Raw genomic sequence first — 24820 nt, forward strand, 5'->3', positions numbered from 1 at the left:
GTACATTAAAATTACATTCTTTCATTCCGTTGTCAAAAACTGAAGATTTAGTAAAACAATTTTCTTTCAAGAAAGAAGGTAGGCGAATGAAAATTTAAAGTGTGAATGAAAAGAAACATTTAAAAAGCATAATGTACAAATATTTTAAGATATCATAATAAGTAAATTAGCAGTGTTTCCTCGAGTGACTTGATCCATACTGGGTGTAATGTCGCAATGTTCAGTCAATCATCCAGCGCCGATAAACCTCCCAGCGCTCTTTAACGCTTCCCGTCCACTGCTGCTGCACCAAGCGCTACACATTATGTCGTAATTAAATTTCCATTAAACTATTGGAGATCCCATTCTGATTTTTTCTGGAATTATTAAGAATACTTCAGTGCACCTAGTAAGAATTTTTTTAGATTTTTAATATGGCTATTTCACATTGATATATAACTTTTAAAAATTGAATTATAAAAAAATATTTCTAATAATTATATTAAAATTAGTTAGTAAATATTTAATAAAAGACAGTACTTTAAGGTTTTAAATGCATTTTTCAAAAAAATTTTAACATCAATATCGTCAGAAATATGATGCTTTAAATGTTGCATTGTGCGACATTTTTAACGAATTTTAACATGTAATATTTTAAAAACATGTGGACTTAGGAGGAAATAAAAATACACTTGTTGGTTTATTAGACCCATAGAGTTGGTAAAAAAAATATAAACGCAATCAGAAATATGAAGGTCAAAATTTGTATAATTTTGTGCGATTTGACGTGGAATTACTCATCTGGGAATGTCGTCTTCAGTAGGCCAGATGTGCACGCCACCACATTGTAACTATTGTGGTGTTTACCAGTGTGGGAAGTGAAAGTTCCTTCTGCTGCGGTTACTTCATCTTCCAATTTGCTGCCAGGTTTTACAAAAAAAAGTCAGTTAATTTTGTAGAAGAACTTTTTCCTCGAACTGCTCTTTTGTGTTTTTTGCAATCCAGATGCGCTTGCAAATCAAGTCCTCCTTTATTCGACACTGAAATAAATGTACCAGCCTTACATACCATGCATTCACCCTCGAAATCATCTCTACCTCTTCGAAAACAAGGATACTTCTTCTGTAACTCGGCAGAAAATTTACACTTTCTTTTTGGCATTTTTTCTCATACAAACTACAGTCATCCCCAAAACAACAAAAGATCGTTATCAAAGTCGGCAGCCAGCAAACAATAGTAACTGGAAGACGACATATAGCATTGCCACATAGTGGTAACAGTTTTAAATCCAAAATGTAAGCTTCCAAACATTACAAAAGTAAAACCTCTATAATACTGTGGTCAAAGAGTACAGAAAGAAAAGAGCGTTACTTAACTGTAATGATTAGAAGGTTCCATGTTACAACAAAGTAACTGTTACAAATGTTTGAGACATTTTCCTTCACTAGTAACGTCGTATTTTAAACTTAACCTAAAGACCGGACAAGTAGCCAAAATCTAAAAACCTGCCTGGACGAAAAATTTAACCCTAAAAAAAGAATTAATAAATATATATAATAGATTTTCAGTCAAATACACTTTTCAATTTGTGAGGTCAGATAATCTGTTACATCACAATATTTAATACGAAGTCACTAATATTTTCGACTTTAAAAAGTCATCTTCAGGTGCATGAGATGCAAACAATTTTTAAAAATAGGTGATAAGTTAATCTAACAATTAATATTATTATAATAAGTAATGCACATGCTGGCATTTACAATTATATAAGTTTCGTGCCTCTTGAGATAAACTGTACATGGTAAAGCTGAACACTGATGCTAGATTTTCGTATGTATGTAAGACATGGAGAAGGCACAGCATGATTTTAACCTTATTAAAGGCTAATTATTCTCATTAAATCATGTCATTAAAATAAAATAAAATGAATTTGTACAGTTTGATATTAACTATGTTAAAATATTAAATATAATATATGAATTTAAAAAGAGAAAGCTGTGATGTAAATGCTGATGGTAGAAGAACACGCAGTCTAATTCGTCGTGGTGAATGCCATAGTTGTCTGAAAATATTTTAGTTAATAGGTTATTATTAATTTTGAAAATGTTGTGAGAGCTGTTATCAGCATTTCTTAAAAGGTTTATTACATTTGTACTTACATAGTTGTTCAGTTGTTTGCATCCAGGCAAGAAGGCGTGTTTCACCCGACGTTACATGTTTTAGACTGAGTGATGATGTATGGACGGATAACTGAGAGGGAATGCCAGGAGTGACTATTCGATAACATGTTATTTTATTTTACTAAGTGATATAGGGGATTACGTAAATTTGGTATTTGCTCATTTAATAATGGATTATTAGGGTCTTGATTTAAAGAACATAAATCAGATTTCCATAATAACAGGAATAGATCTAAATTTGCTACTCATCTTATTGATTCAGGCCACGAAATTAATAGTATGCAAAACACCTTGAAAGTTTTAAAAGTAATAAATGATTCACACCTTATCAACACTGCAGAAGAGTTTTTTATTGTAAAAAAAAATCAAGACGCTAATAATCCATTATTAAATGAGCAAATACCAAATTTACGTAATCCCCTATATCACTTAGTAAAATAAAATAACATGTTATCGAATAGTCACTCCTGGCATTCCCTCTCAGTTATCCGTCCATACATCATCACTCAGTCTAAAACATGTAACGTCGGGTGAAACATGCCTTCTTGCCTGGATGCAAACAACTGAACAACTATGTAAGTACAAATATAATAAACCTTTAAGAAATGCTGATAACAGCTCTCACAACATTTTCAAAATTAATAATAACCTATTAACTAAAATATTTTCAGACAACTATGGCATTCACTACGACGAATTAGACTGCGTGTTCTTCTACCATCAGCATTTACATCACAGCTTTCTCTTTTTAAATTCATATATTATATTTAATATTTTAACATAGTTAATATCAAACTGTACAAATTCATTTTATTTTATTTTAATGACATGATTTAATGAGAATAATTAGCCTTTAATAAGGTTAAAATCATGCTGTGCCTTCTCCATGTCTTACATACATACGAAAATCTAGCATCAGTGTTCAGCTTTACCATGTACAGTTTATCTCAAGAGGCACGAAACATAATTGTAAATGCCAGTATGTGCATTACTTATTATAATATTAATTGTTAGATTAACTTATCACCTATTTTTAAAAATTGTTTGCATCTCATGCACCTGAAGATGACTTTTTAAAGTCGAAAATATTAGTGACTTCGTATTAAATATTGTGATGTAACAGATTATCTGACCTCAAATTGAAAAGCGTATTTGACTGAAAAATCTATTGTATATATTTATTAATTGTATTCACACTTTTCTGAACCAACATGTCCTTCAAATTCTAAAAAAAGAAGACATGTCTGGGAAAACACGGACATATGGCAACCCTAATTCTGCTTGGCCTTTCTTATATGCATTCATATATTGTTACCCTTAATGTGCTGCAAAGGAAGAAATAGATATGAAACAAGATATGATGCCAAGTCTTGATATATCTTCCATCAAGATAATATGCAGTAATTAACCAACTAAACTATGCCAAGATAACCAAAATTTGCAATGCATTTCTGTTTTAAACATGAATTCAAATAATTTACTTGTTTTTCCTTGCCCCTAATTACCATCAAACATATTCAGAAAATGTTTTTGAAATATCGGTATTGATATTAATATTTAATATAAATAATATTAAAATATCATCTTAAGCTGTTTTTGGGTGTTCCAAGAATTCATAACAGCAACACATTTCTAATCTCTTATTGTTCCTTCTAATGTCTTCCACCATCTGTGGATTTTTTAATCATAGTGAAAGAAACATTGAGTTGCCTATGTGTTTCTGATGATAGAACCAGCAAGAAATTCTTAAAATATTAAATATTTATCACACTGCAATCTGTGCACTTCAAGCAGTATGATCAACTGCATTAATACAACTCCTGTTTGTGTGTATTGAAATACTGGAATGTATGAGTTGTTTTGTTAAAGTTAATACAGTAAAACTTCGTTTCTATGTTTTATGGGGTTCTGAAGAAAAAAAACACATAAGTTAGAAAGATTTATAACTGAAATAAAATGACAGTACAGCTGTCAATTGATTAAAAATATTGATCAGTTAACTTAATGCCTTTAATTGATTAATAAAATTTTAAAAGTGTTCATAACTTTGGACAAAAACACCTGATATCATTTTATATATATAAACAGCTTTCCCAATGACGGGACTGCCTCATTGGACAAAGCATAATAAACATATTGAGTGAAAACAAAAAAAAAAAAAAAAGGACCATAAAAAAGAAAGGAAGGGAACGAACAAAAGGGAAAAGTAAGTACAGGAAAGATAATAGCATGCATAACAGGCCTAAACATAGTAAACAAACAGATTAGATATTCGAGCAAATTTCTCCCTTTTTAAAAAAACAAAGTACAGATGGTATTTTAAAATGGCAAGTGATCCTCTGATAGCAGCAAGGGAAACATCACAAATGAAGTCGTTCAGCTGGAACTTCTTGCAGAAACTGGCAAAGAGGCGAGGAATTGTGCCCCTGGCGCCAACCATTAGCCCAACTACTTCAGTGGAGGTGAGGTGATATTTCTCCAAATAGAATGGAACTGTGGGCTCATAAATTCTGCATTTTTCTGCGTGGACGTCAGCGGGCTGTTGTTCCTGTGCCTCGAACCTGACTGTCGGGTCGATAATGTAGGCGGATGTAGAGCCTGGTGGAATGGCAAGCATGTCAATTCGTCGACAGGATCCCTCATGAGAGATGCCATGGACTTCTTCGTGCACAGTGAGACCTTTCTTCCTCAAGGTTTCGGCAATCTTGGACCTGATTCTGTGATGTCTAGAGTTCCGCAGTGTCTCGCTGAAAGGACAGGCACCCAAAACGTGGCCAAGAGTTTCAATCTCACTGACACAACGACGACAGTGGTTTCCGTCTCGGGACCTTCCTGGTATAGTATGCAGCGGACAAACATTAGCTGTCATTTTAAGAGCTTGTCTCCATTCACTGCTAGTGAGGTGATCAGGTTGTCGGATCCATTTATTGGTGGGAGTGAACTCCTTATAGAGGATGACGCCTTTCCCTTTCTCATTTAAAGAGCACCAAGATTGAAATGCTCGCTCCCTTAGCTCTTGTCTCAATTTTTTCACTTGAAGTGAATCAGAAAAGGTGTTTTGAAGTCCAAGTTTATTTAAACAAACCCCAATTTCATTAGACAAGTTGCGACAAGCGTTTACATGGATACTTTGGGATCGTTGTAAGCTCTGACATGCATTGATATGCTGCAAAAAAGCTTCCCAGCTAGATTTAAATAGTCCCAATCCCTTGTATTTTCTGTCAGCATAAAGCATGTTGTCTGGTGTGTCGGTGGGAAGCTGGAGTATTTCCTTCAATGTGGTTTTAATAAGAACATCGGCACCAGAAAGAAATTTGACTGGTATTTTATTCAGTGGTGTTGTCTGAAACTGATAAATCAAAGTAGGGCAGATGTAGCTGCATAACACAGAATATTTCTGATGATGTTGTAATAGAGGAGTTGATGCAAGGATATCTAGTTTGTTCTTTAACTTTTCCATACACTTGACACATCAAATACAGTAGAAGTGTGGTAGCTTACACCGAGATATTTTATATTTTCTTCTGGGACAATTGACGGAATTATTTGGCCTAAAATTAAGTCAAGTGATTTGTAATTAAGAAATCCTTTGGTTACAGAAATGCATTTGCATTTATCTATGTTTATGTTGAGACCAATTTCGTTAAATCTAGTTATGGCAAGTTCAACCAGTACTCGTGCTGAGTCTTCATTTCTAGCAACAATCACGGTGTCATCTGCAAAACCTAATGATGTTATCTTTGGTAGTCCTGGAGAAACTGAAAATCCATGCTCTTCTTGCAATTCATGAGTAGAAAGTTCTTCAAGAATATGGTCAGTTGATATGTTATAAAGGGAGGGAGAGAGCGGTGAACCCTGCATAACTCCTCTCTTGATAGTGATTTGTTTGGTTTTGTACGTTCTCGTTTCTATTTGAGTTTTATTAGAGTCTGTGTGATGTATCTTGTCTCATTGTGAAAAGAGAGAGAAAGGAGATATGTCTTACTTCGTCTGTATTGTTATGGCAATGAGGATGCCGTCCATCCATCCAGTGGCGGAAGGGACCAATTGATACCTTCTGTAGCGCAAAATAAAATAACAAAATATCTCTCTTCGTACTGTGTAGTTCCGTCACTGAGCTTGTCTGTCAAGAAATTGAGTTCCGGTAGCCTGTACAATGACAAGGTTTTGAAAGGAATCCTGAAAATTTACAACCCTCCTATAATCTCCACCCGCATTTAAAGGGACTTGGTTTTATTGCTACTGAGACAAGATAAACCTTACCAGGTATATCTCTCTGCAGCTCTAGTATTAGGTTTGATAATTTGGAAGGCAATCCAAGTCCTAGCAAAGTGTTCTGGAGGTGTTTGAACCCACATTGTCAAAAGCTTTACTTATGTCGAGAAATACTAATGTTACATCTTTCTTCTGAGATTTTGCAGCAACTAAAACTGACTCGAGAATTGATGTATTTATCAGGGTACCGGGGGAATTAATAAACCCTCTTTGATTTTCGCAGAAGTTAATTAAAGCTCTCAGGCGGAAATCAAGAATTCGCTCTGTTACCCGTCTGACCACAGAACAAATCGTTATGGGTCTCCAGTTTTCAAGATTCATTTCATCCCCACCTTTATAAATTAATACTGTCCTGGCTTGTTTGAGGCAAACTGGTACTAAAGATTTTGTCAGCATAGTGGTCGCTATCATAGCTATTACCTCATAGCATGTTTCGTCTTTCAAAGCCCGCACAAGTACATGGTCAGGACCTGGGGCTGTGTCTACAGCTATCTTGCTGACAGCGAATGCTACTTCTTATTTCGTGATAACAAGATTTTCCGTGCTATCTAGAACAACTTGCTGTGATTCAGTTATAACGGGAGAATATTCTGGACGTTCACAAAGATTTTCAGTTGATAGTCATGAAGAAAAATGATGATGGATCTTGTTAATATCCACTTTACAGGATGTGCATTGATTGTTAAGTGCTGACCTAACTGCCTTTCTCCTCTGATTGTAATAAAGAAACTGAGTTTTCTGGTATTCATACTTTTCACGTCTCTTTTCTCTAGCCCTCTTGGTTGCTCGTTCAGGATTGCTGGATTGTTTGTAGCATTTCTGATTGTTGAACTGTCGGCGTTGACGTCGTGCTTTGTAAAAACGCACTGCCGGATGTCTAGGACCAGGAAGTAAATAATGGATGGCTCTAGAAAGAAAATTAAGGAAATCCTGAACTTTAGTACAGAAATCTTCATCGGTGTTGGTCTTTGCAAATTCCAGTTTCCATTTTAACATTTCTTTTTTATATGCAGTAAGACCATCATCTTGGGGCAAGCAATTACTATCTTCTGACGTAATGTTGTGCGTATCAGGTGGGTCAGTATTAACTGAGCTACCAGGCTGAGGCTCACTAGGTTTAGACTGTAGAGTTTTGGATTGTCTAGACAAGATAGACTGTCTGTGTTGGATAGGGTGTGCTCGACTAATGTGTATAGCAACACCAAGGGGACCTTTATAGAATCCACCACAATGAGGACAAGGATGTTGACTACTAACTTGCGATTGTGAAATATCAGATTGTGATGAGTCCTCTGTACTTGATTGATTATACTGTAAAGTTCGTTCACTTAACTCTGTATTCATATGTAAAGTAATTCTCAATCCGATTTAAATATTTAACTTGCACTGTAATACACATATGGTGACAATCTTGTCTTATAAGATATATTATTAGTTAAATAAGAAGACGAAAGCCCAATCTTCAGTATGCTACAAAGAAGAACACACATTTTTACAAACATTTTTAATTTTGTTTATGTGTATTGGAAATAATTACAAAGTATATGATTATGTCTCGTGACCAGAACATAGTACGCAATGGAAATATAAAAATTGGAAATTTATCCTTTGTAAAGGTAGAAAAATTCAAATGCGTTGGAGCAGTAGTAACAAATATAAATGACACTCGAGAGGAAATTTAACACAGAATAAATATCGAAAATGCCTGTTATTATTCGATTAAGAAGCCTTTGTGATCCAGTCTGCTTTCAAAAAAGCTGAAAAATTGATTTAGAACTTATAAATGACATTTCGTATTCCCAGGCTTTAAATTACTATCATAAGTGTAAACAATCATGGAAAGTAAAGAATTTTACCAGGACCTTAGGGGAAAAACGAATAAATGTAAAAAATGTATAACTGCGAAATATATAAAAGAAGTTTTACTGTATTTCTTTTGTCTATAATTTAGAAATTTATTATTATATATACAAAAATTTGTGTAATTCTTATGTTTAGGTGAAAAAGTACAACTTTGACATGATAAAAAGAGTGACAGGAAATGGTCAGGTGTTGATGATGTGTTCGTTGAATTGCCTGACCTTGTATCAAGTGTCAGTGAATGCAGTTTCCTCGAAACGGTAAGTCATAAAACAGACTTTCTTAAATTAATATGCGAAGCTTTGTGTAGTTGTTAAAATATCTCTGGAATTGATTACTTCTTGCATAAAATAATCCACTTTAAAAGAATTTTAATGGACTGCTTGTGGTCTGTAGAATAGAATCCTATGACTAAGTAGATGATGTTACACATTAGTTTACATTGGAGTAGACTTGATGGTCTCTCTATGTCAGCATATGGGTTTATTGCATGCTTCAGTGTATTCAACATTGTTAACTCAGTTCTGCGCAATGTTTTAAGTTCTAGGACATCATACAAAATCTTTAGCATATTTCTCTGTTTGGAGTGTTAGAGACTACCACAATCTTAGTCTGCAGAAACATGCATTTGTGTGAAGCAGGAAACTTGAGGAAGGAAATGAATGGTTTTCTGGTTCTCTTTACTCATGTATGTGGTTGTTTTCCGTGCATTAAATTTTGAGCACAGATTTCTAAGCATTACTATCCTAAGACTGCCTTCATACCTGGAGCCTAATGAGGAATTTGGAGACTTCTTGACTAAATTTTTTATTGTATATTTTTGTTTTGTTACACCCCCCTTGCCAACTTCTTTCAATCACAGTTCCAGATCAGTCACACACGAGTATTAATATATCATAAAGATTGTACTTCTGAGATGGAAAGCATTAGACCTCTTTACTACAACTTTTCAGAATCAAATGCGACTTGTGCAATTCAGTGGCACAGGCACAGTACCACTTGACGATGTCTGATGCTACCATCCGCAACTTTTGCTCATACCAATGTGTGATGTCGTTCCAAGGGCAATATGCGAAGTCCACCCCAATTACATTCTCAGGCAATGAACCTGCACCCATACCTACAGGTAAGACTGATACCCTTTCATACAACAGGACTGAAGCAGGGACTGTGAGGATAAACTCACATACTTGCCAGCCTTTTAAAATAAAGTCACTTGACTGAAACAACGTGCAGATACATGTTTCAGTGTATCAGTTGAAAACATATTCACACTGCCCTTCTTCCTTAAAGCATGATAGTTTTAAGTTTCCTTACCAGAAACCAACTCTTTACAGATTTTTATTTATTTATTTACGTATTTAATTATTTTATGCACTGACCACTCAAAATTTCGATAGTTTTCAAATTTCGATTAAACTTTTTTGTTTTAATTTAAAAAAAAATTGTATATTGCTGTTCAGATTGCGATTTTGTGTTGACTAATGAATGCTATTATTATTATTATTATTATTATTATTATTATTATTATTATTATTATCTCTAATGAATAGAACACGGATTTCTGCACAAGGAAGAAATTTAATACTGAAATATGCAGAAACAAATCTAACATACGTAATTATAATTAATAAGTAATAATAAATGAGGCATGCTAATGAATTTGTGTCACTCTACTATTTCTGTCTGCGTTTAAAGTCATTATGAGATTTTCCTTAGGTGGCAGTATAATAAATAGAACTAGGCAATATGTAGCCTATGCAGACGATGTTGTCATAATAACAAGATCAGCATCAGCAATAAATGAATATATGAGATAACAAAAGAGATTGGGCTCGAATTAATATTGATGATACAGTATTTATGAACACATAAAAAATAGGATAAGAACGGAAGAAAATAAGATAGTTTCTATTGGCTTAGAGCAATTTAAGGAATGTAATGAGTTTAAATACTTGGGTTCAGTGGTTACATGGGACAATGATTGCAGTAAAGATATAAAAGCTAGAATTTCAGCAGGGATTAGATGTTATTATGCTTTAGGCAAAGTCATGAGAACAAGGTATATTTCTAAGCAGACAAAATTACTCATATACAAAACAGTAATTAAACACATAGTGGTTTATGGGTGTGAATCATGGACCATGACTGAACAGCAACAACAACTTAGAAGATGGGAAAGGAAAATTCTGAGAAAGATTTACGGTCCCGTTAAAAAAACAAAATAATTGGAGAATCCATAGTAACTTGGAATTGGAACAAGTATATAAGGAACCTAATATAGTAACTTCGTAAAAATTAGAAGACTTGAACTGGTGGGTCACTTAATTAGAATGGAGGACGAAAGAATGGCGAAGATGATCTTCACTGGAACGCTGGAGGGAAGGAGATATAGGGATCGTCCCAAATTGAGATGGTTAGACTGCATTGAGGAAGATTTGAGGAAAGTGGGAATAAGGAGATGGAGGAAGAGGGCAGAGGACAGAAGTGATAGGGCTATTGTTTTAAAGGAGACTTCAGCTAAACTATAAGAGCTGTATGACAAAAGAAGATGAGATTTTCCTTTGTGAAACTTCTTCTCCAGTTTTGTTGTTGAATGTTATCTGTATCCACAGAAACATAAAAAAGAAGGGTTATCAAATTTACGAAAACATAAAAAACTACATAGTTTTTTATCTTAAAAACAAAGTTGCTCTTTTGTAATAGATCAGATGTGTGTAAGTAAAATCTTCGATCAAGTTACTCTTGTCATAAAATATTACTTTTCCATATGTTCACATCGATGTGTGGCTTACTTATTTCACATATACATACTGAATTATGCGAATGAATATCTTTCCACTTCGATAAGTACAGTATTGAGTACTACTACATGATTGTCATAAAATTAATACGAAGAAAGACTACAATCTTAATTTATGGTATGCATGAAGAAACATTGCTTGGAGTCAACACAAAAAATAATATCTCCTGAAGAAATACTTTTAGGAAATGAAATCACTTCCTTTACATTCTTTTTGATTTCTCAGAAAAATGAGTTTGAAATAAATTACATATTGAACTATTAGATCTACAGCCTGGAAGTCCCGAAACTTTGTTTGGCCAGTCAGCAGCCTGAGCCCCTTGCTATCTCTGGCTTTCACTTGCAGCACTCTTCATGCCTACTGTCAGTCATAAGTGAGATTTCATTGAAGGGAGGTAGTTTTTGTTGTGCAATCATGAGTGAGATTTTTATGAGAGCAGTGGTTACCAAACTTTTTGAGGGCACGACCTACTTTTGGGTGAGGCTTCTATTTGCGACCCCTCCCTTCTGCCATACTTACGGTGACCAGATCAAAATGTTCAAAAGCAGTACATTTGAAGGAAAAAAGCAGGACATTTTGGGAAAAAGCCTGAAAACACATTAAATTCCTTTTCATTCACTGAGAACAATAAAAACAATAGGCAAACACAGTACCAAAGCTATCCATTGTTATTAATCTTACAATTTCATTGTTTATACTTCTGTGAAGAGGAAATATCCTTAAGTAGCTTTGGGGATTTCAGTAAATAGGTGTGAAATTCTTTACATGTAAAATACTTCAAATTATATTGTACTGTTACAATACCCTTTTCTACTTCTACTGATAGTATGTTCCTTTCGTCTGACCATTGGGTGTTGATTAGTGAAAATACCCTTTCAACATTGAAACTGTGTGCAATTATTGAAAAAAAGAATTGACATACATAATACAGTAAAACCTTGCTAAAATGTACCCTCTATAAAAAGGAAATTTGCACAAACGAAAAATAAATTTGGGAACAGAATGATTTCCCATGTAAAATAATACTTTAAAACAGAAAACTGTCTAATGCGAAAACGGAATTATTTTTTGGCATCATGTAGGTAAAAAAACCTGACTAAAACGGATAATTTTAAGCGTGACTGTTGCTAAATTCTTTCAAACCATTTTTAATTTTGCGATAATACTGTACGAAGCTCGAGGAATATCACTTTTGTTGACGTCGTACAAAATTTTGTCCAATATTCTTTTGAGAAGATTAACTCCATATGTAGATGAAATTATTGGGGATCATCAGTGCGGTTTTCGGCGTAATAGATCGACTATTGATCAGATTTTTTGTATTCGACAGATAATGGAGAAAAAATGGGAGTATAAGGGTACAGTACATCAGTTAGTCATAGATTTCAAAAAGGCATATGACTCGGTTAAGAGGAAAGTATTATATGATATTCTTATTGAATTTGGTATTCCCAAGAAACTAGTTCGATTAATTAAAATGTGTCTCAGTGAAACATACAGCAGAGTCCGTATAGGTCAGTTTCTATCTGATGCTTTTCCAATTCACTGCAGGCTAAAGCAGGGAGATGCACTATCACCTTTACTTTTTAACTTCGCGCTAGAATATGCCATTAGGAAAGCTCAGGATAACAGGCAGGGTTTGGAATTGAACGGGTTACATCAGCTTCTTGTCTATGCGGATGACGTGAATATGTTAGGAGAAAATACACAAACGATTAGGGAAAACACGGAAATTTTACTTGAAGCAAGTAGAGTGATCGGTTTGAAGTAAATCCCGAAAAGACAAAGTATATGATTATGTCTCGTGACCAGAATATTGTACGAAATGGAAATATAAAAATTGGAGATTTATCCTTCGAAGAGGTGGAAAAATTCAAGTATCTTGGAGCAACAGTAACAAATATAAATGACACTCGGGAGGAAATTAAACGCAGAATAAATATGGGAAATGCGTGTTATTATTCGGTTGAGAAGCTCTTATCATCCAGTCTGCTGTCCAAAAATCTGAAAGTTAGAATTTATAAAACAGTTATATTACCGGTTCTCCTGTATGGTTGTGAAACTTGGACTCTCACTCTGAGAGAGGAACATAGGTTCAGGGTGTTTGAGAATAAGGTGCTTAGGAAAATATTTGGGGCTAAGCGGGATGAAGTTACAGGAGAATGGAGAAAGTTACACAACACAGAACTGCACGCATTGTATTCTTCACCTGACATAATTAGGAACATTAAATCCAGACGTTTAAGATGGGCAGGGCATGTATCACGTATGGGCGAATCCAGAAATGCATATAGAGTGTTAGTTGGGAGACTGGAGGGAAAAAGACCTTTAGGGAGGCCGAGACGTAGATGGGAGGATAATATTAAAATGGATTTGAGGGAGGTGGGGTATGATGATAGAGACTGGATTAATCTTGCACAGGATAGGGACCGCTGGCGGGCTTATGTGAGGGCGGCAATGAACCTTTGGGTTCCTTAAAAGCCATTTGTAAGTAAGTAAGTAAACTGTACGAAGCATGACGTAATTTTTTTGTGTGACTGTACATGCAATGATCTGGAAGACTGTCGCTATTCTTTGTCAGGCATTGGGGGTGAAGCTTCTCTAACCATTTCACTATTCTTTGCTTATTGTCAAGGACCTGGGCAGCTTACAGACCTGTACCGTTACTTCTTCCAACCCTCTTGCATTTTCTTTAATTTATTCTCAGTTTTGTGCTAACAAGCCAATACAGTGATAAAGGACAGTGCAAGTAGAATAAAACTTTGAATAATTGTAGTGTAATGTCATTTTAGTTTCATATTTCGGTTTATTTATTCTGAGTTTTGTGTTAATATGCCAATACCGTGTTAAATAACAGTGCGAATAAAGTAAAACTGCGATTTAATAAAAAAAGCCTAGATGACCAGTTCTATCATGGAAGCGTGGCTTCATAATTTTAATGGAACAATGAAACGTTAAGGTCGTAAGGTCATACTGTTTTTAAACAATGCTACCTGCCATCCAAGGACTGATTTGTATAACTTGAAGTTAATCTTCCAGAATAAAGTAAGTGATCATTAACTGACTCTAGCATTAACCAGGGGCTGATTTACAATTTCAGAGGCCCTGAGCATAATTTTCTTCATGAGGCACCTTCTTTTCATATATGACTAGGCCTGTCTCATTTTATTTTAAATTCTGTCACCTTCTCCTTTCACCACGTATTTAATTCTCTATTTTTGAGGAGGATTAAAAATAAAAGTGATCCGATAAGGTATCAGTGATTAAATGTGGCCACAAGACAGCCAGAGCTGATTGTATTGGTTGTAGTACCTATGCCGTAATTTATGAGTTTCAAAGGAATGTTCATTTTTTCTACATTTTGGTTTAGGCTTATACACAAAAAATACCTTGACTCTCCACAATTTAGTAGCTGTGACGGATTGTTGTCTCTGTATGTCAACATCTTCATTAGTCTATGTTAAAATATTCTTAACTTTTTGAAACTGGAAGTCTGTGTATAAAGGTAAGTTACTGCTAGCAACATTTGAAGAAACATATTTGCTAGGTGATCAGCATTGTTTTTCCTGTTGTTGAATTTTAATATCTTTTCGTTTTCTTTTATGGCAGCTAACTCAAATTTGCTTGGGAATTCCATTTTTAATTTTGGATATTGCTATAAAAACTCTTTAACACTACCACTACACACCGTTAATAGTCCTATATTAACAAACATTAGGTAACCTGCCAGAAACACAAGCACTAGCACTTCGTTTAACATTTAATACAATGAGAACTGACAGTGTTGTTGACTTTGACTGCTGAATTTATTATCAATTGCTTAAATAGGTCTACTGTTATAATTTGAATAATCTCTACAAGGTAGCCAACTTTTACGAGTTGAACACATTAATCTCTACAATCAAATTAATACTCTAAACTTAAAATAGTGAAGTGATTTGTATGAGTTTTTTAACAGCATTAATTACGGAATTACTTATTTCCTCAATTTTGATTTCAGTTGACAGAGTTGTTGTCTATTTCATTTGCATAATTTATTTAAAGAAAAGCTTGTTCATGGATTTTGAGGCCTCCAGAATCATGAGGCCCTGAGCAGAGGCACCATAGGCTCCTGGCTAAATCAGGCCCTGAATTAACCAATTAAATATGTCTTCTCGTATGATACAATAAAGAATTCTATACATAAATTAATCTAGTTTGTGACATACAAATGTTAAGTGTAAGGAATATCTATCATATAGTTATAATCTGTCAACTACTCATTCCCAATACATTACCTCCAATGAGATCCCGAGCTAAAAGACCAACTCCGTGGTCACAACTCAAATATGTCGGAGTTCAACTAGCAACCCTGCTACTTTCGGCAAAGTATGCCAAACAACCTCCCAGGCTGATGACTTATCCCCAAGTGCCAGCTCTGTCTGAATGATGTGGCTCATATTGCTTTTCGTGTTGGAACTGGGATGCCAGGAAATATGTCTAAATCCTTTTATTGTTCTGCACACAACTATCTGCACTTGATGTTCGTCTTTAAGATGAACATATGATGATTGAGTGAATAGCTCACCATAGCACAGCACAACTGTCCTAATCCAATGAAATCTCATTCACGACTACACAACACAACAATCATACTCAGATGAAATCTCACTGATGACTGATTGGAGGAAGAGTGATACAGTTCCATGGAGAGGAATGCCAACAATTGCATGGGTTGGAGCAATTTTCGGGACTTCAAAACTGCCTGCACTGTAGTAAGGTGTAGGATCTAAACTTCATTACAGCGAGATATGTAACGAAAATTGTCTGTTCCTAATTAATATTCAGTATCTTTAGGACTCATACTCATTTATGTTGTGGCCTTCATGTAACTGAATGAAGACTACTTGAAGACCTGTGACGCATTAAGATCAGAATAAACTACAGTTCAAAAGTATTGGAAAGCACGACTGCTAATGGCTTCATTGCCAAATGCAAGGCACTAGACAACAACAACAACAACAACAACATTAATATTCAGTATCTGGAATGAGTACGAATTTGTTTGTTAATTTTTATGGATTTAATAAACCAGGAAAACTATTGTGTTATAGCACTCTAAATTAGTTCGTCCCTTCCTCCTTTGCAAAGGTTTGATTTTTAGACTGCATTCCTAAGACATAATGGTACTTTGTCTGACATCTGTGTTATGAAAATACTTTATCGTGTACACCTGATCTTTGAGTAATCTTATGTGCAGGCAGTATCTCAAATTGCAGATGGAAGTATATGTTCATATTTACGAGGTGTGATCAATATATTACAAGACTGTATCTGCTGTAAATGAATGAATTACGGTATGACATTCACATGCAGTAGGGGAAGTCATTGACCTTTCTTATTCACTATGCAAAGTTCCATAGATATCTACAGACGTGGACAAATTATTAGCAAAATTGGAGATTTTTATTATATATTTTTACAAAATATGATTCTTCAATTTAGACTACAGTTGACATCTTTGCGTATTTCCAAATTATTAGAAAAATTGAAGATTTGTATTGTATATTTTTTACAAAATTTGACTCTTCAATTTAGACTACAATTGATATTTTTGCATATCTACAAATTATTAGCAAAAGTGAAGATTTTTTTGTATATTTTTACAAAATTCGACTCTTCAATTTGGACTACAGGTGACATTTTGGATATGTCCAAATTGTTAGCAAAACTGAATATTTATATTATATATATTTTTACAACATTTGACTCTTCACTTTAAACTGCAGTTGACATTTTTGCATATTTACAAATTATTAGCAAAATTGAAGATTTTATTATATATCTTTTACAAAATTTGACTCTTCAATTTAGAATAGCCTACATTTTTGCATATTTATATCTACTGTAATTATAGAAATATGCAACATTTTCAACTGTAGTCTAAATTGAAAAGTCAAATTTTGTAAATGGAATTATCATAAAAATCGTCAATTTTGTTAATAATGTGTCCACGTCTGTACATTGAGACTAGTGTTGCATGGGTTTTGTGAACACATGCACACAAGCATTGCGAATTCACATTTGATTACAAACAAGCAGAGAACCAGCATCAAATTTTACTTGAAACTGAAGAAATCAGCAACGGATTACTGTATCTGCTGTAAATGAATGAATTACGGTATGGACATTCACATGCAGTAGGGGAAGTCATTTACCTTTCTTATTCACTATGCCACGTTCCATAGATTACATTGAGACTGGTGTTGCATGGGTTTTGTGAACACGTGCACACAAGCGTTGCGAATTCACATTTGATTACAAACAAGCAGAGAATCAGCATCAAATTTTACTTGAAAATGAAGAAATCAGCAACGGAGTCCTTTGAAATGCTATAGTATGGCAATGAATCAAAGAGCTAGGTTAGATGTTTTGAGTGGCATTTGCACTTCAAGATTGATAGAACATACTGGAGAATGACAAGAGTTCAGGACGACCCTCCACGTGCACAGTTACCAAAAATGTGGACAAAATTCGACAACTTGTGCATAAAGATCGTCACATCAGCATCAGGAAAATTGCTAACATAGTCAATATTTCATTTGGAACTTTTCAGACAATGCTCACTCCATTTTGAATATGCATCATATCACTTCTAACTTCGTGCCCAAGCAAGAGTGTATCTGTTTAAGTCTGTCAGCAGGTTCGGGATGACCTGACATTGTCAATTTCAGAATGTGGTGTTCTGTGAAATTCGTTGTCCTGGATTGGAGGCTCCATGCACTGTTTCTTGTTGGTTCGTTAGAATGACGTGCTGGGAGTGATGAAAAACTGATGGAAAATTTTATATTTCTGGGGGCCTTCACTACTCGCAAGATTGGACCACAAGAGAAATTTTATCAGAGAAAATTTAAAGCAGTAAATATACCAGAAGTCATATTAGTAATAATAGATTCCCAAATAGATTCCCAGATATATAGAAGAGATCTAGTTGACCTACATATACAGTGGGAGAGAAATAAGGTTGTGATTGACATTGCGTGGGTGAACTCACAAGTATGGAAGTTTGGCGTAATCTTGCCCAATAACAATTCATGACCCCCTTACTTCACCCCAGGGTTATGAATGTGATTAGGCAAGATAATGCCTAGCCTCCACAAATGTGATTTTGCCCACGTAGTGTCAATCACAACCTTACTTATGACTCACTGTAGTATTACTATCCACTTCTTCAACTTTGGAGGAACAGGTTTTATATTCATGATGATTATTTTACTTCGTTATTTAACGACAGTGTATCAACTACGAGGTTATTTAGTGTCGGGATTGGTGATAGCGAGATGGAATCGAGGATTCGCCATAGATTACCTGACTTTCATCTTATGGTTGGAGAAAACCTCGGAAAAAACTCAACCAGATAATCAGCCCAAATGGAAATCGAACCCACATCCGAGTGCAACTCCTAATCAACAGGCAAATGCTTCAATCGACTGAGCTATGCCGGTGGTTTTCGTGGTGATAGTGGTGGTGGTGATGGTGGTGGTGGTGGTGATGATGATGATGATGATGATGATGATGATTATGATTATGATTATGATGAACTCTTTATATCGAGAGCTTCCTCAAAAGTAGTTTGATATTGGGAAGTTACTAAGTTCATATACATAATTTTACAGTGATGGTGGTGGTGATAAATTCTCACTGTAATAAGGTTCAAATAGGACATATTGAAAAGTCCTAAAATTACTTTTATTTAAATGAGTTATTTTATGATAGCTTTGGCAATTCATATTACCTCGCAGTTTCATCAGATTTAATTACTGCAAAGTACTTGTGTTGTTAAGGTCAGTGCAATACCTGAAATTTTTTGTTGGTTTCTAATACCTCCAGATTTTTAACTCAGATCTTCTCAGCTTGTAGCCAGGCAATGAGAATAATTCCACTTGTAAGTTTGAAACACCTTTAAGGTGCAATACATTATTCTCTAAGGTAGAACGATTGTCGGCAGGGTTGAATTTTAACATGAGCAAGAAACGGCCAGTAAACTTCACCTAAAACCCTTTCACTCAGGGACAAGGTGTGTGCCATAAATCTACAATAAGAGAGTCCAATCTTTTGTTTCCATCCAGGAAAAACAAAGATTATAAATTGATCACCCTTCAATCCATTGCCCAAGACCATGTTTGAATCTAAAAATCTCAGACTAATGGTAAGCATGATAACCATTCGACCACTGAGAACAACCTGCCTGGAATTGTGAATAGAAACATTTGATTTCTGAATGGTTGGCAGGTATGAAATTATCCTTTGTTTTGCATTATCTTTTTTTAGGTGGACCCAAACGAGTGTATCCCAGACGATCTCTTCCACTTACACAGAATGAGAATCAGTTGTGTAAGTTGCAATTGGTACATTAGAAAAGAAAGCATGGAACGTATGATTATCTCCCTTCAGAATTAGACAACTTGTTAATATTATGTTTCAGAATTTCCGCAATATAATGTTATGTTGGTTTTACAGCAGCCAACAAGACAACAAGTTCAACGTCCATGCCAGTCATCTCAAACGTGACATCATTGGCCACACCAAATGGTCAGCAGGTGCCAAATCAGAATTCTGGCATTACAACACGATCAGCTGCACTCAAGGTAGGTGGAAAGGGGCATGCAAAAATTAGTGTAATGTAATCCTTTACTTTTTTTTTCTCAATGAAGTTTATTTGTATAAAACTTTTACATTTTTACATAAACTTCACTAAAGGGAGAGAACAGATATTGCCTAGATAGGCAGCTTTCTTTCTATACTGGGTGGAAGGTAAGGTAATACATTAATTGACAGGAGCCAGAATTCATTAGAGTAAGTTTTGTCAAATAAAAAAAATTATAGGACTTACAGATAGTGAGATAATTACAAGTGTTTTGAAAGCGCTGATGGCAATTGCAAGATGTTTCAACGCCACATAAGTAGCATCCCACACCCCAAGCGGTCAGCGACTTGAAGGGGGTGGGTTAAGTTCAACTACCTTTCACCGTGTATCTTGCAGAAGGTGAGGGGAGGACAGCAGCAAACAAATGAGCTGTTCAGAGCAAAAGTGGTGTAAGTCAGAATTGGGAAATGAGGTTTAAAGTAAAAATTCTGTAAAATACAGCGCAAAGTAGCAATTGATATGTCCTTCGTGCTATCCACGGACTATTAATAGTTTAAATAAATTTAATATTAATTGCTACTTTGCGCTGTATTTTACAGAATGTTTACTTCAACCTTCATTACCCATTTTTGACTTACACCACTTCTGCTCTGAACAGCTCATGTACTCAGCTTCGGTGCAATACTTCGCGAGCTTCTTCAAAAACGAGCAAAATGGTATTATACTTTTTTGTTCGTGTTATTTCAAGGAATCACATCCTACAATTAATGTACTACCTTACTTTCCACTGACATTTAGCATGCATGTTACATCAATTTAAAATATTGAAAGCTTCTTTCTGAGCTAGAAGGGGAAATGTAGTGAGAATAGTTAATTGACAATTACTGGGATCAAAATAATTGTACTGCAGACTGTAAAGATTAGCTTCTGTGTTCCTATCAGATTTTTCCTCATGCTCTGATTTCATTCTGAACTTCTCAGAATTTTATTTCTTTTTATAAATGTAATCCAAATCTGTTACTGTGAACATGGTTTAGCAAGTGGTTTCACTGTTATTTTTTTAATTGAGATTGAAAATCGTAAAGTTAGGAATTTCATTTAATTAAATTAGTAAATACAATACATTTTTGCATTAAGCAGTAAAATTTGAATTGTCTAAAATTCATCTGTATCCTTCTGGAGCTCAAGGATCACAGCTATAAAACGCATTGGAGGGTTATGAAAGTTTTCATATGGGAAGTAAAGGTGGAATTTTATGACATGCGAAAGAAACATAAGATATCAGCTGAATGCTGTTGTATTATGTTAATTTTTCTCGCCAGAGATCCAGATTCAAATCATGGAACAGAAACAATGTTTGGAACAGGAACTCTTATCTTATCATTTGACTGTTTCTTCATTAATCACAATTTATTGTTCTCAAGAACCATAGATTTACCTTCATATAATGCATGGAAGGAAATATCAAAGAGGCAAAGTGGTCTATAATTTGGTATGTTGTTCCTGGAGCAGGATGTTTGAATTAAGACAAGTACCCTTTATTGGAAAGAGAAAGGAAAGAATCATGCAATAAAATAAAAATTCTCAACATGTCATGTTGCTATTTTCAGTTGTCAAAGGCTGTGACACAAACCCTTGATGGTGCCTTTGATATCTGAAAATAGAAATGAAGTAAAAAATTGCATAGTAATCCCTCAAATTTGCAAGTCATCATTTTGCTTATTACGTGCTCACTGAGGATAATTAATTCTATCTTAACAATGTCCCCACCATAGAAATGTAACATTACATCCAGCCTAGCAGAATTCTCGGAAATGTAGGTGATCAAAATGTTTTATTAATAAATTAAACAGAAAATAATTTAATAAATACCTGTACATAATTATTTCTGAGGTCGTTTTGAGTTTAAAAAAAATTGTAACATTAATCAATCCCAAATAGTTAGCGATTATTTCCTATTTTGAGGAAATATATAACAATAAACAAGGCAACAAGTTCACATTTGACCAAACTAACTTTGACTATTTATGTGTAATGCAAAGTGCGGGCGTCAGTTGATTTGTCCATATATTGTTGAAGATAATCCTTATCTGCGATTGATATACATGCAGCAAGAGCGAGAAATTAAATTTTTAAAACCTGCTATGAAGTCGTTTTGCACACAGAACGAACTTTACTAGGTAAAGACACATCAGTCATAAAGCACTAATTGTTACTTTATACTGTATGAAATTAAAAATAAATGATAATTTTTTTCTTGGGAAATGCTCAAAGATATACAATTTCAAGGAAAAGGAATCTATCATATCATGTATTCCAAGCAGGTAATTTAATGCAGTAGTTCTTTGTTCTGAAATTTTATGATTTTCATTTTTTAAGAGTCAAATTGCTGTAACTCCGTATTTATTTTGAATCAGCTTCAAATAACCTCGGAAATAAGTTCTCACCTTTGCTTTCCCCTCCCTTCCTCTCCCTCTTTCTCTTTTTCTTTCTGTTGGTTCAACTCAGAGGAGTTGTTGGCATAAATCTGTTCCATCTTCCTAAAAAATTTGTTAGTTACGTAAATAATAAGTCTACCATCCCTATTAACGAGGTAGTTGTCTTCTAAAATAGCCTGGTGAGAACATTGTGATATACTTAAGTTTTCTATTGTGTGCTATACTTAAGTTTCCTCCAGCTGTTACTGATGTATTTTTTTTTTTTTTTTTTTTTTTTGTATTATAGTTGCTTTCCCTGTTTAAATTTGATTCATGGACTATAATTTGCCAATCAGATTAATTGATTGATTGTATGGATAACTATTCTCATGAACTTTTAATCTCTAGCCTCAGCTGACAAAATAGGAAGTCATAGTTGATTGCCTATTGCCACGTTGTTTCAGGTAAATAACAACAATATACCTACACCACAAGCAGCAAAAACTCCTCCTGTCATGTACAAGCAGCAAGTGATAGTGAAGCCACCTCATCCTAAACAAATGAAGAACAAGTCCATCCTGTGCAAGCCATATATGCACACCAAGGGTGTGTCTTGTCGGCCCCATCCCTGCACCAAAGAGACTCAGACAGGTGAGTTGCCCAAGACATTTCCCTCCATTTCACAAGTCAGTACGTATCCAGAGACATTCAGTATTTTAATCCCCTCATTCCCTAATAGATTAAATAGGTCAGCTACCTCTTAGTATGTTTAAGAAGTCTGAAGTATGATCCCTTAAGCAGAATGTTGTGACAAATGATTAAATAGGTCAGTTGTCTCTAAGTATATTTGAGAAGACTGAGGTAAGGTTCTTAAGCAGACTGTTGTGACATATTTTTCAAATAAGCCACCCAGAATTCATTTCAAGACTAACTTGCTGGGATTTGAATTTGAGCCTTTCTGGCTTATGAAACTAAATCATTAGCCTTTATACTTAAACTGTTAAAAGACGATTGAGATACATCCTGTGAAGACGACGAAGATAAGTTCCAGAATTTGACTTGTATCATATTAGTGAATTTTGTTAGTTACCATGGCAGTCCTCCAGTATTGTCGTATTTCTATAGCATTTGCTTCAGTTAACATGCTCCAGAGGACACAAATTATTCTTACGATATAATGTTGTTTTAGTTTTTTTAAGGATTTTAATTGTTCTCGTGGCTGATTTAAAATATTATACAGGATGCAGCAGGATTCTTAGCACATTTTTAAGCTCTCAGCGTAAGTTAACAACTGCCATTTGTTTATTTCTCTCAGTGTCAAATACAAGAGAAAGGAGTGCCATTTACCTATCAATGTTTGCAGAAGACTTCTGGCAAACGATTGTCATGGCACACCACACATTCTTCAAAGCAATAATGAAAGCTGTCCATTACTCTCTTCGTATACATCACCAGGGATAGTGTTGACTACAGTTCAATTCCAAGATGGTGGTAGTACGTGTTTGGAAGACTACTTGCTTGCAGTACTCGCATAAAAAGATGTCAGATCTAGAACCAGGATAGCCAAGGGATGTCATTATATTGAGAAATGATTCCTGTTAAAAGCTTTTTCCTAGCGTCCTTTCACTCCATCCTTGCTTATGATTACAAACAGATGCAATGTTTCTAAAGGAACTAACTCATCTTGCAATGGTGCGAGCATCTGGCACTCTTCCAAGTTGAAGTGTCGTCTGAATAAACGCTGTGTAGCAATTTAAGAACCGCTCTTGAAACAGGCCTGTACTGTGAAAGCACTTTGCTTTGCAGTCCACACTTTCATGTTAAACAAAATGGCTGTCATCGTTTGATGCGAATTGTTGCATTATTGTCGGACCATCGGATCTGTGCCCCTTCAGCGCTGTCGTCGTTCTTGGAAAAGTTAACACCTCTACTCACCCCATTCCACCCTTTTCTCTCCCACTACGTCAAACAGCAGGCCACGAACCTTGCCGAATAGGGATGTTGCCAAACTTTCGTCAAACATTGTCATGTCTCTTGAATATTGCTTATAATACTGTAAGGTTAATTATTACTTATTCATAATTTAATTTAAGTAGGTCTAATGACGCTGATTGACTTATGCAAAATGCTATTACTTGCTTAATAATATTTCTTTCACCACTCCGTGCTACAGTATTCATGTTGAGTTGACAACACTGGACTGCAAGTGCAAATAAACTGTCCCGCAAGAAGACTCAAAATTGTGAGTAGTGGGGGAGAGAAAGAGAGAGGGATAGAAAAGAGAGAAATAGGAATACAGGGAGAGAAATGAATTGCCGAGGCTGAAAAGGAATTAAGGTTCAGTTCGCATATCTTACTGGGGCACAGATCCGATGGTCGGACTATACATCACCATAAAATGCAAGTCAAAACATGCTATGAATGCTGCCGCACCTTATATATGTACATGACATAGCCTATATCAATGAAATGTGACTTGTAAGGCTAGATAGTATGAGATTTCCGACAGTTGCACATGGCCCAATAAGTCACTTGTACAGCATGTTATTTATTATTTATTAATAAGTAGGGACTGGATTTTTAGATTTTTAAGAAGTCTATTTCAGATTATTGGAATAAGTGAAATGGTATTTTTAGAATTTTTGTCCAAACTGTGAAAGGGGTCGCAAAAGTTGTCTG

At 34.9% G+C, this 24820-nt stretch overlaps 1 protein-coding gene across 6 annotated transcripts in view; it reads left to right on the forward strand.

The window, feature by feature from the left end:
* The window catches only part of woc (without children), a 163898-nt gene that overhangs the window by 104100 nt on the left and 34978 nt on the right, over nt 1–24820 (forward strand). For 4 of the 6 annotated variants that reach the window (XM_069839897.1, XM_069839898.1, XM_069839900.1 and 1 more), the window contains 5 exons: nt 8433–8554; nt 9248–9420; nt 19409–19471; nt 19598–19725; nt 22606–22792. In XM_069839897.1, the coding sequence (XP_069695998.1) occupies nt 8433–8554; nt 9248–9420; nt 19409–19471; nt 19598–19725; nt 22606–22792 (673 nt within the window). The remainder of the gene's footprint in view (nt 1–8432; nt 8555–9247; nt 9421–19408; nt 19472–19597; nt 19726–22605; nt 22793–24820) is intronic. The other 2 variants (XM_069839901.1, XM_069839902.1) reach the window with 2 other exon arrangements.

The sequence above is a fragment of the Periplaneta americana genome, chromosome 11 (genome assembly GCF_040183065.1).
Source record: "Periplaneta americana isolate PAMFEO1 chromosome 11, P.americana_PAMFEO1_priV1, whole genome shotgun sequence".
In the NCBI taxonomy this organism is placed as follows: Eukaryota; Metazoa; Arthropoda; class Insecta; order Blattodea; family Blattidae; genus Periplaneta; species Periplaneta americana.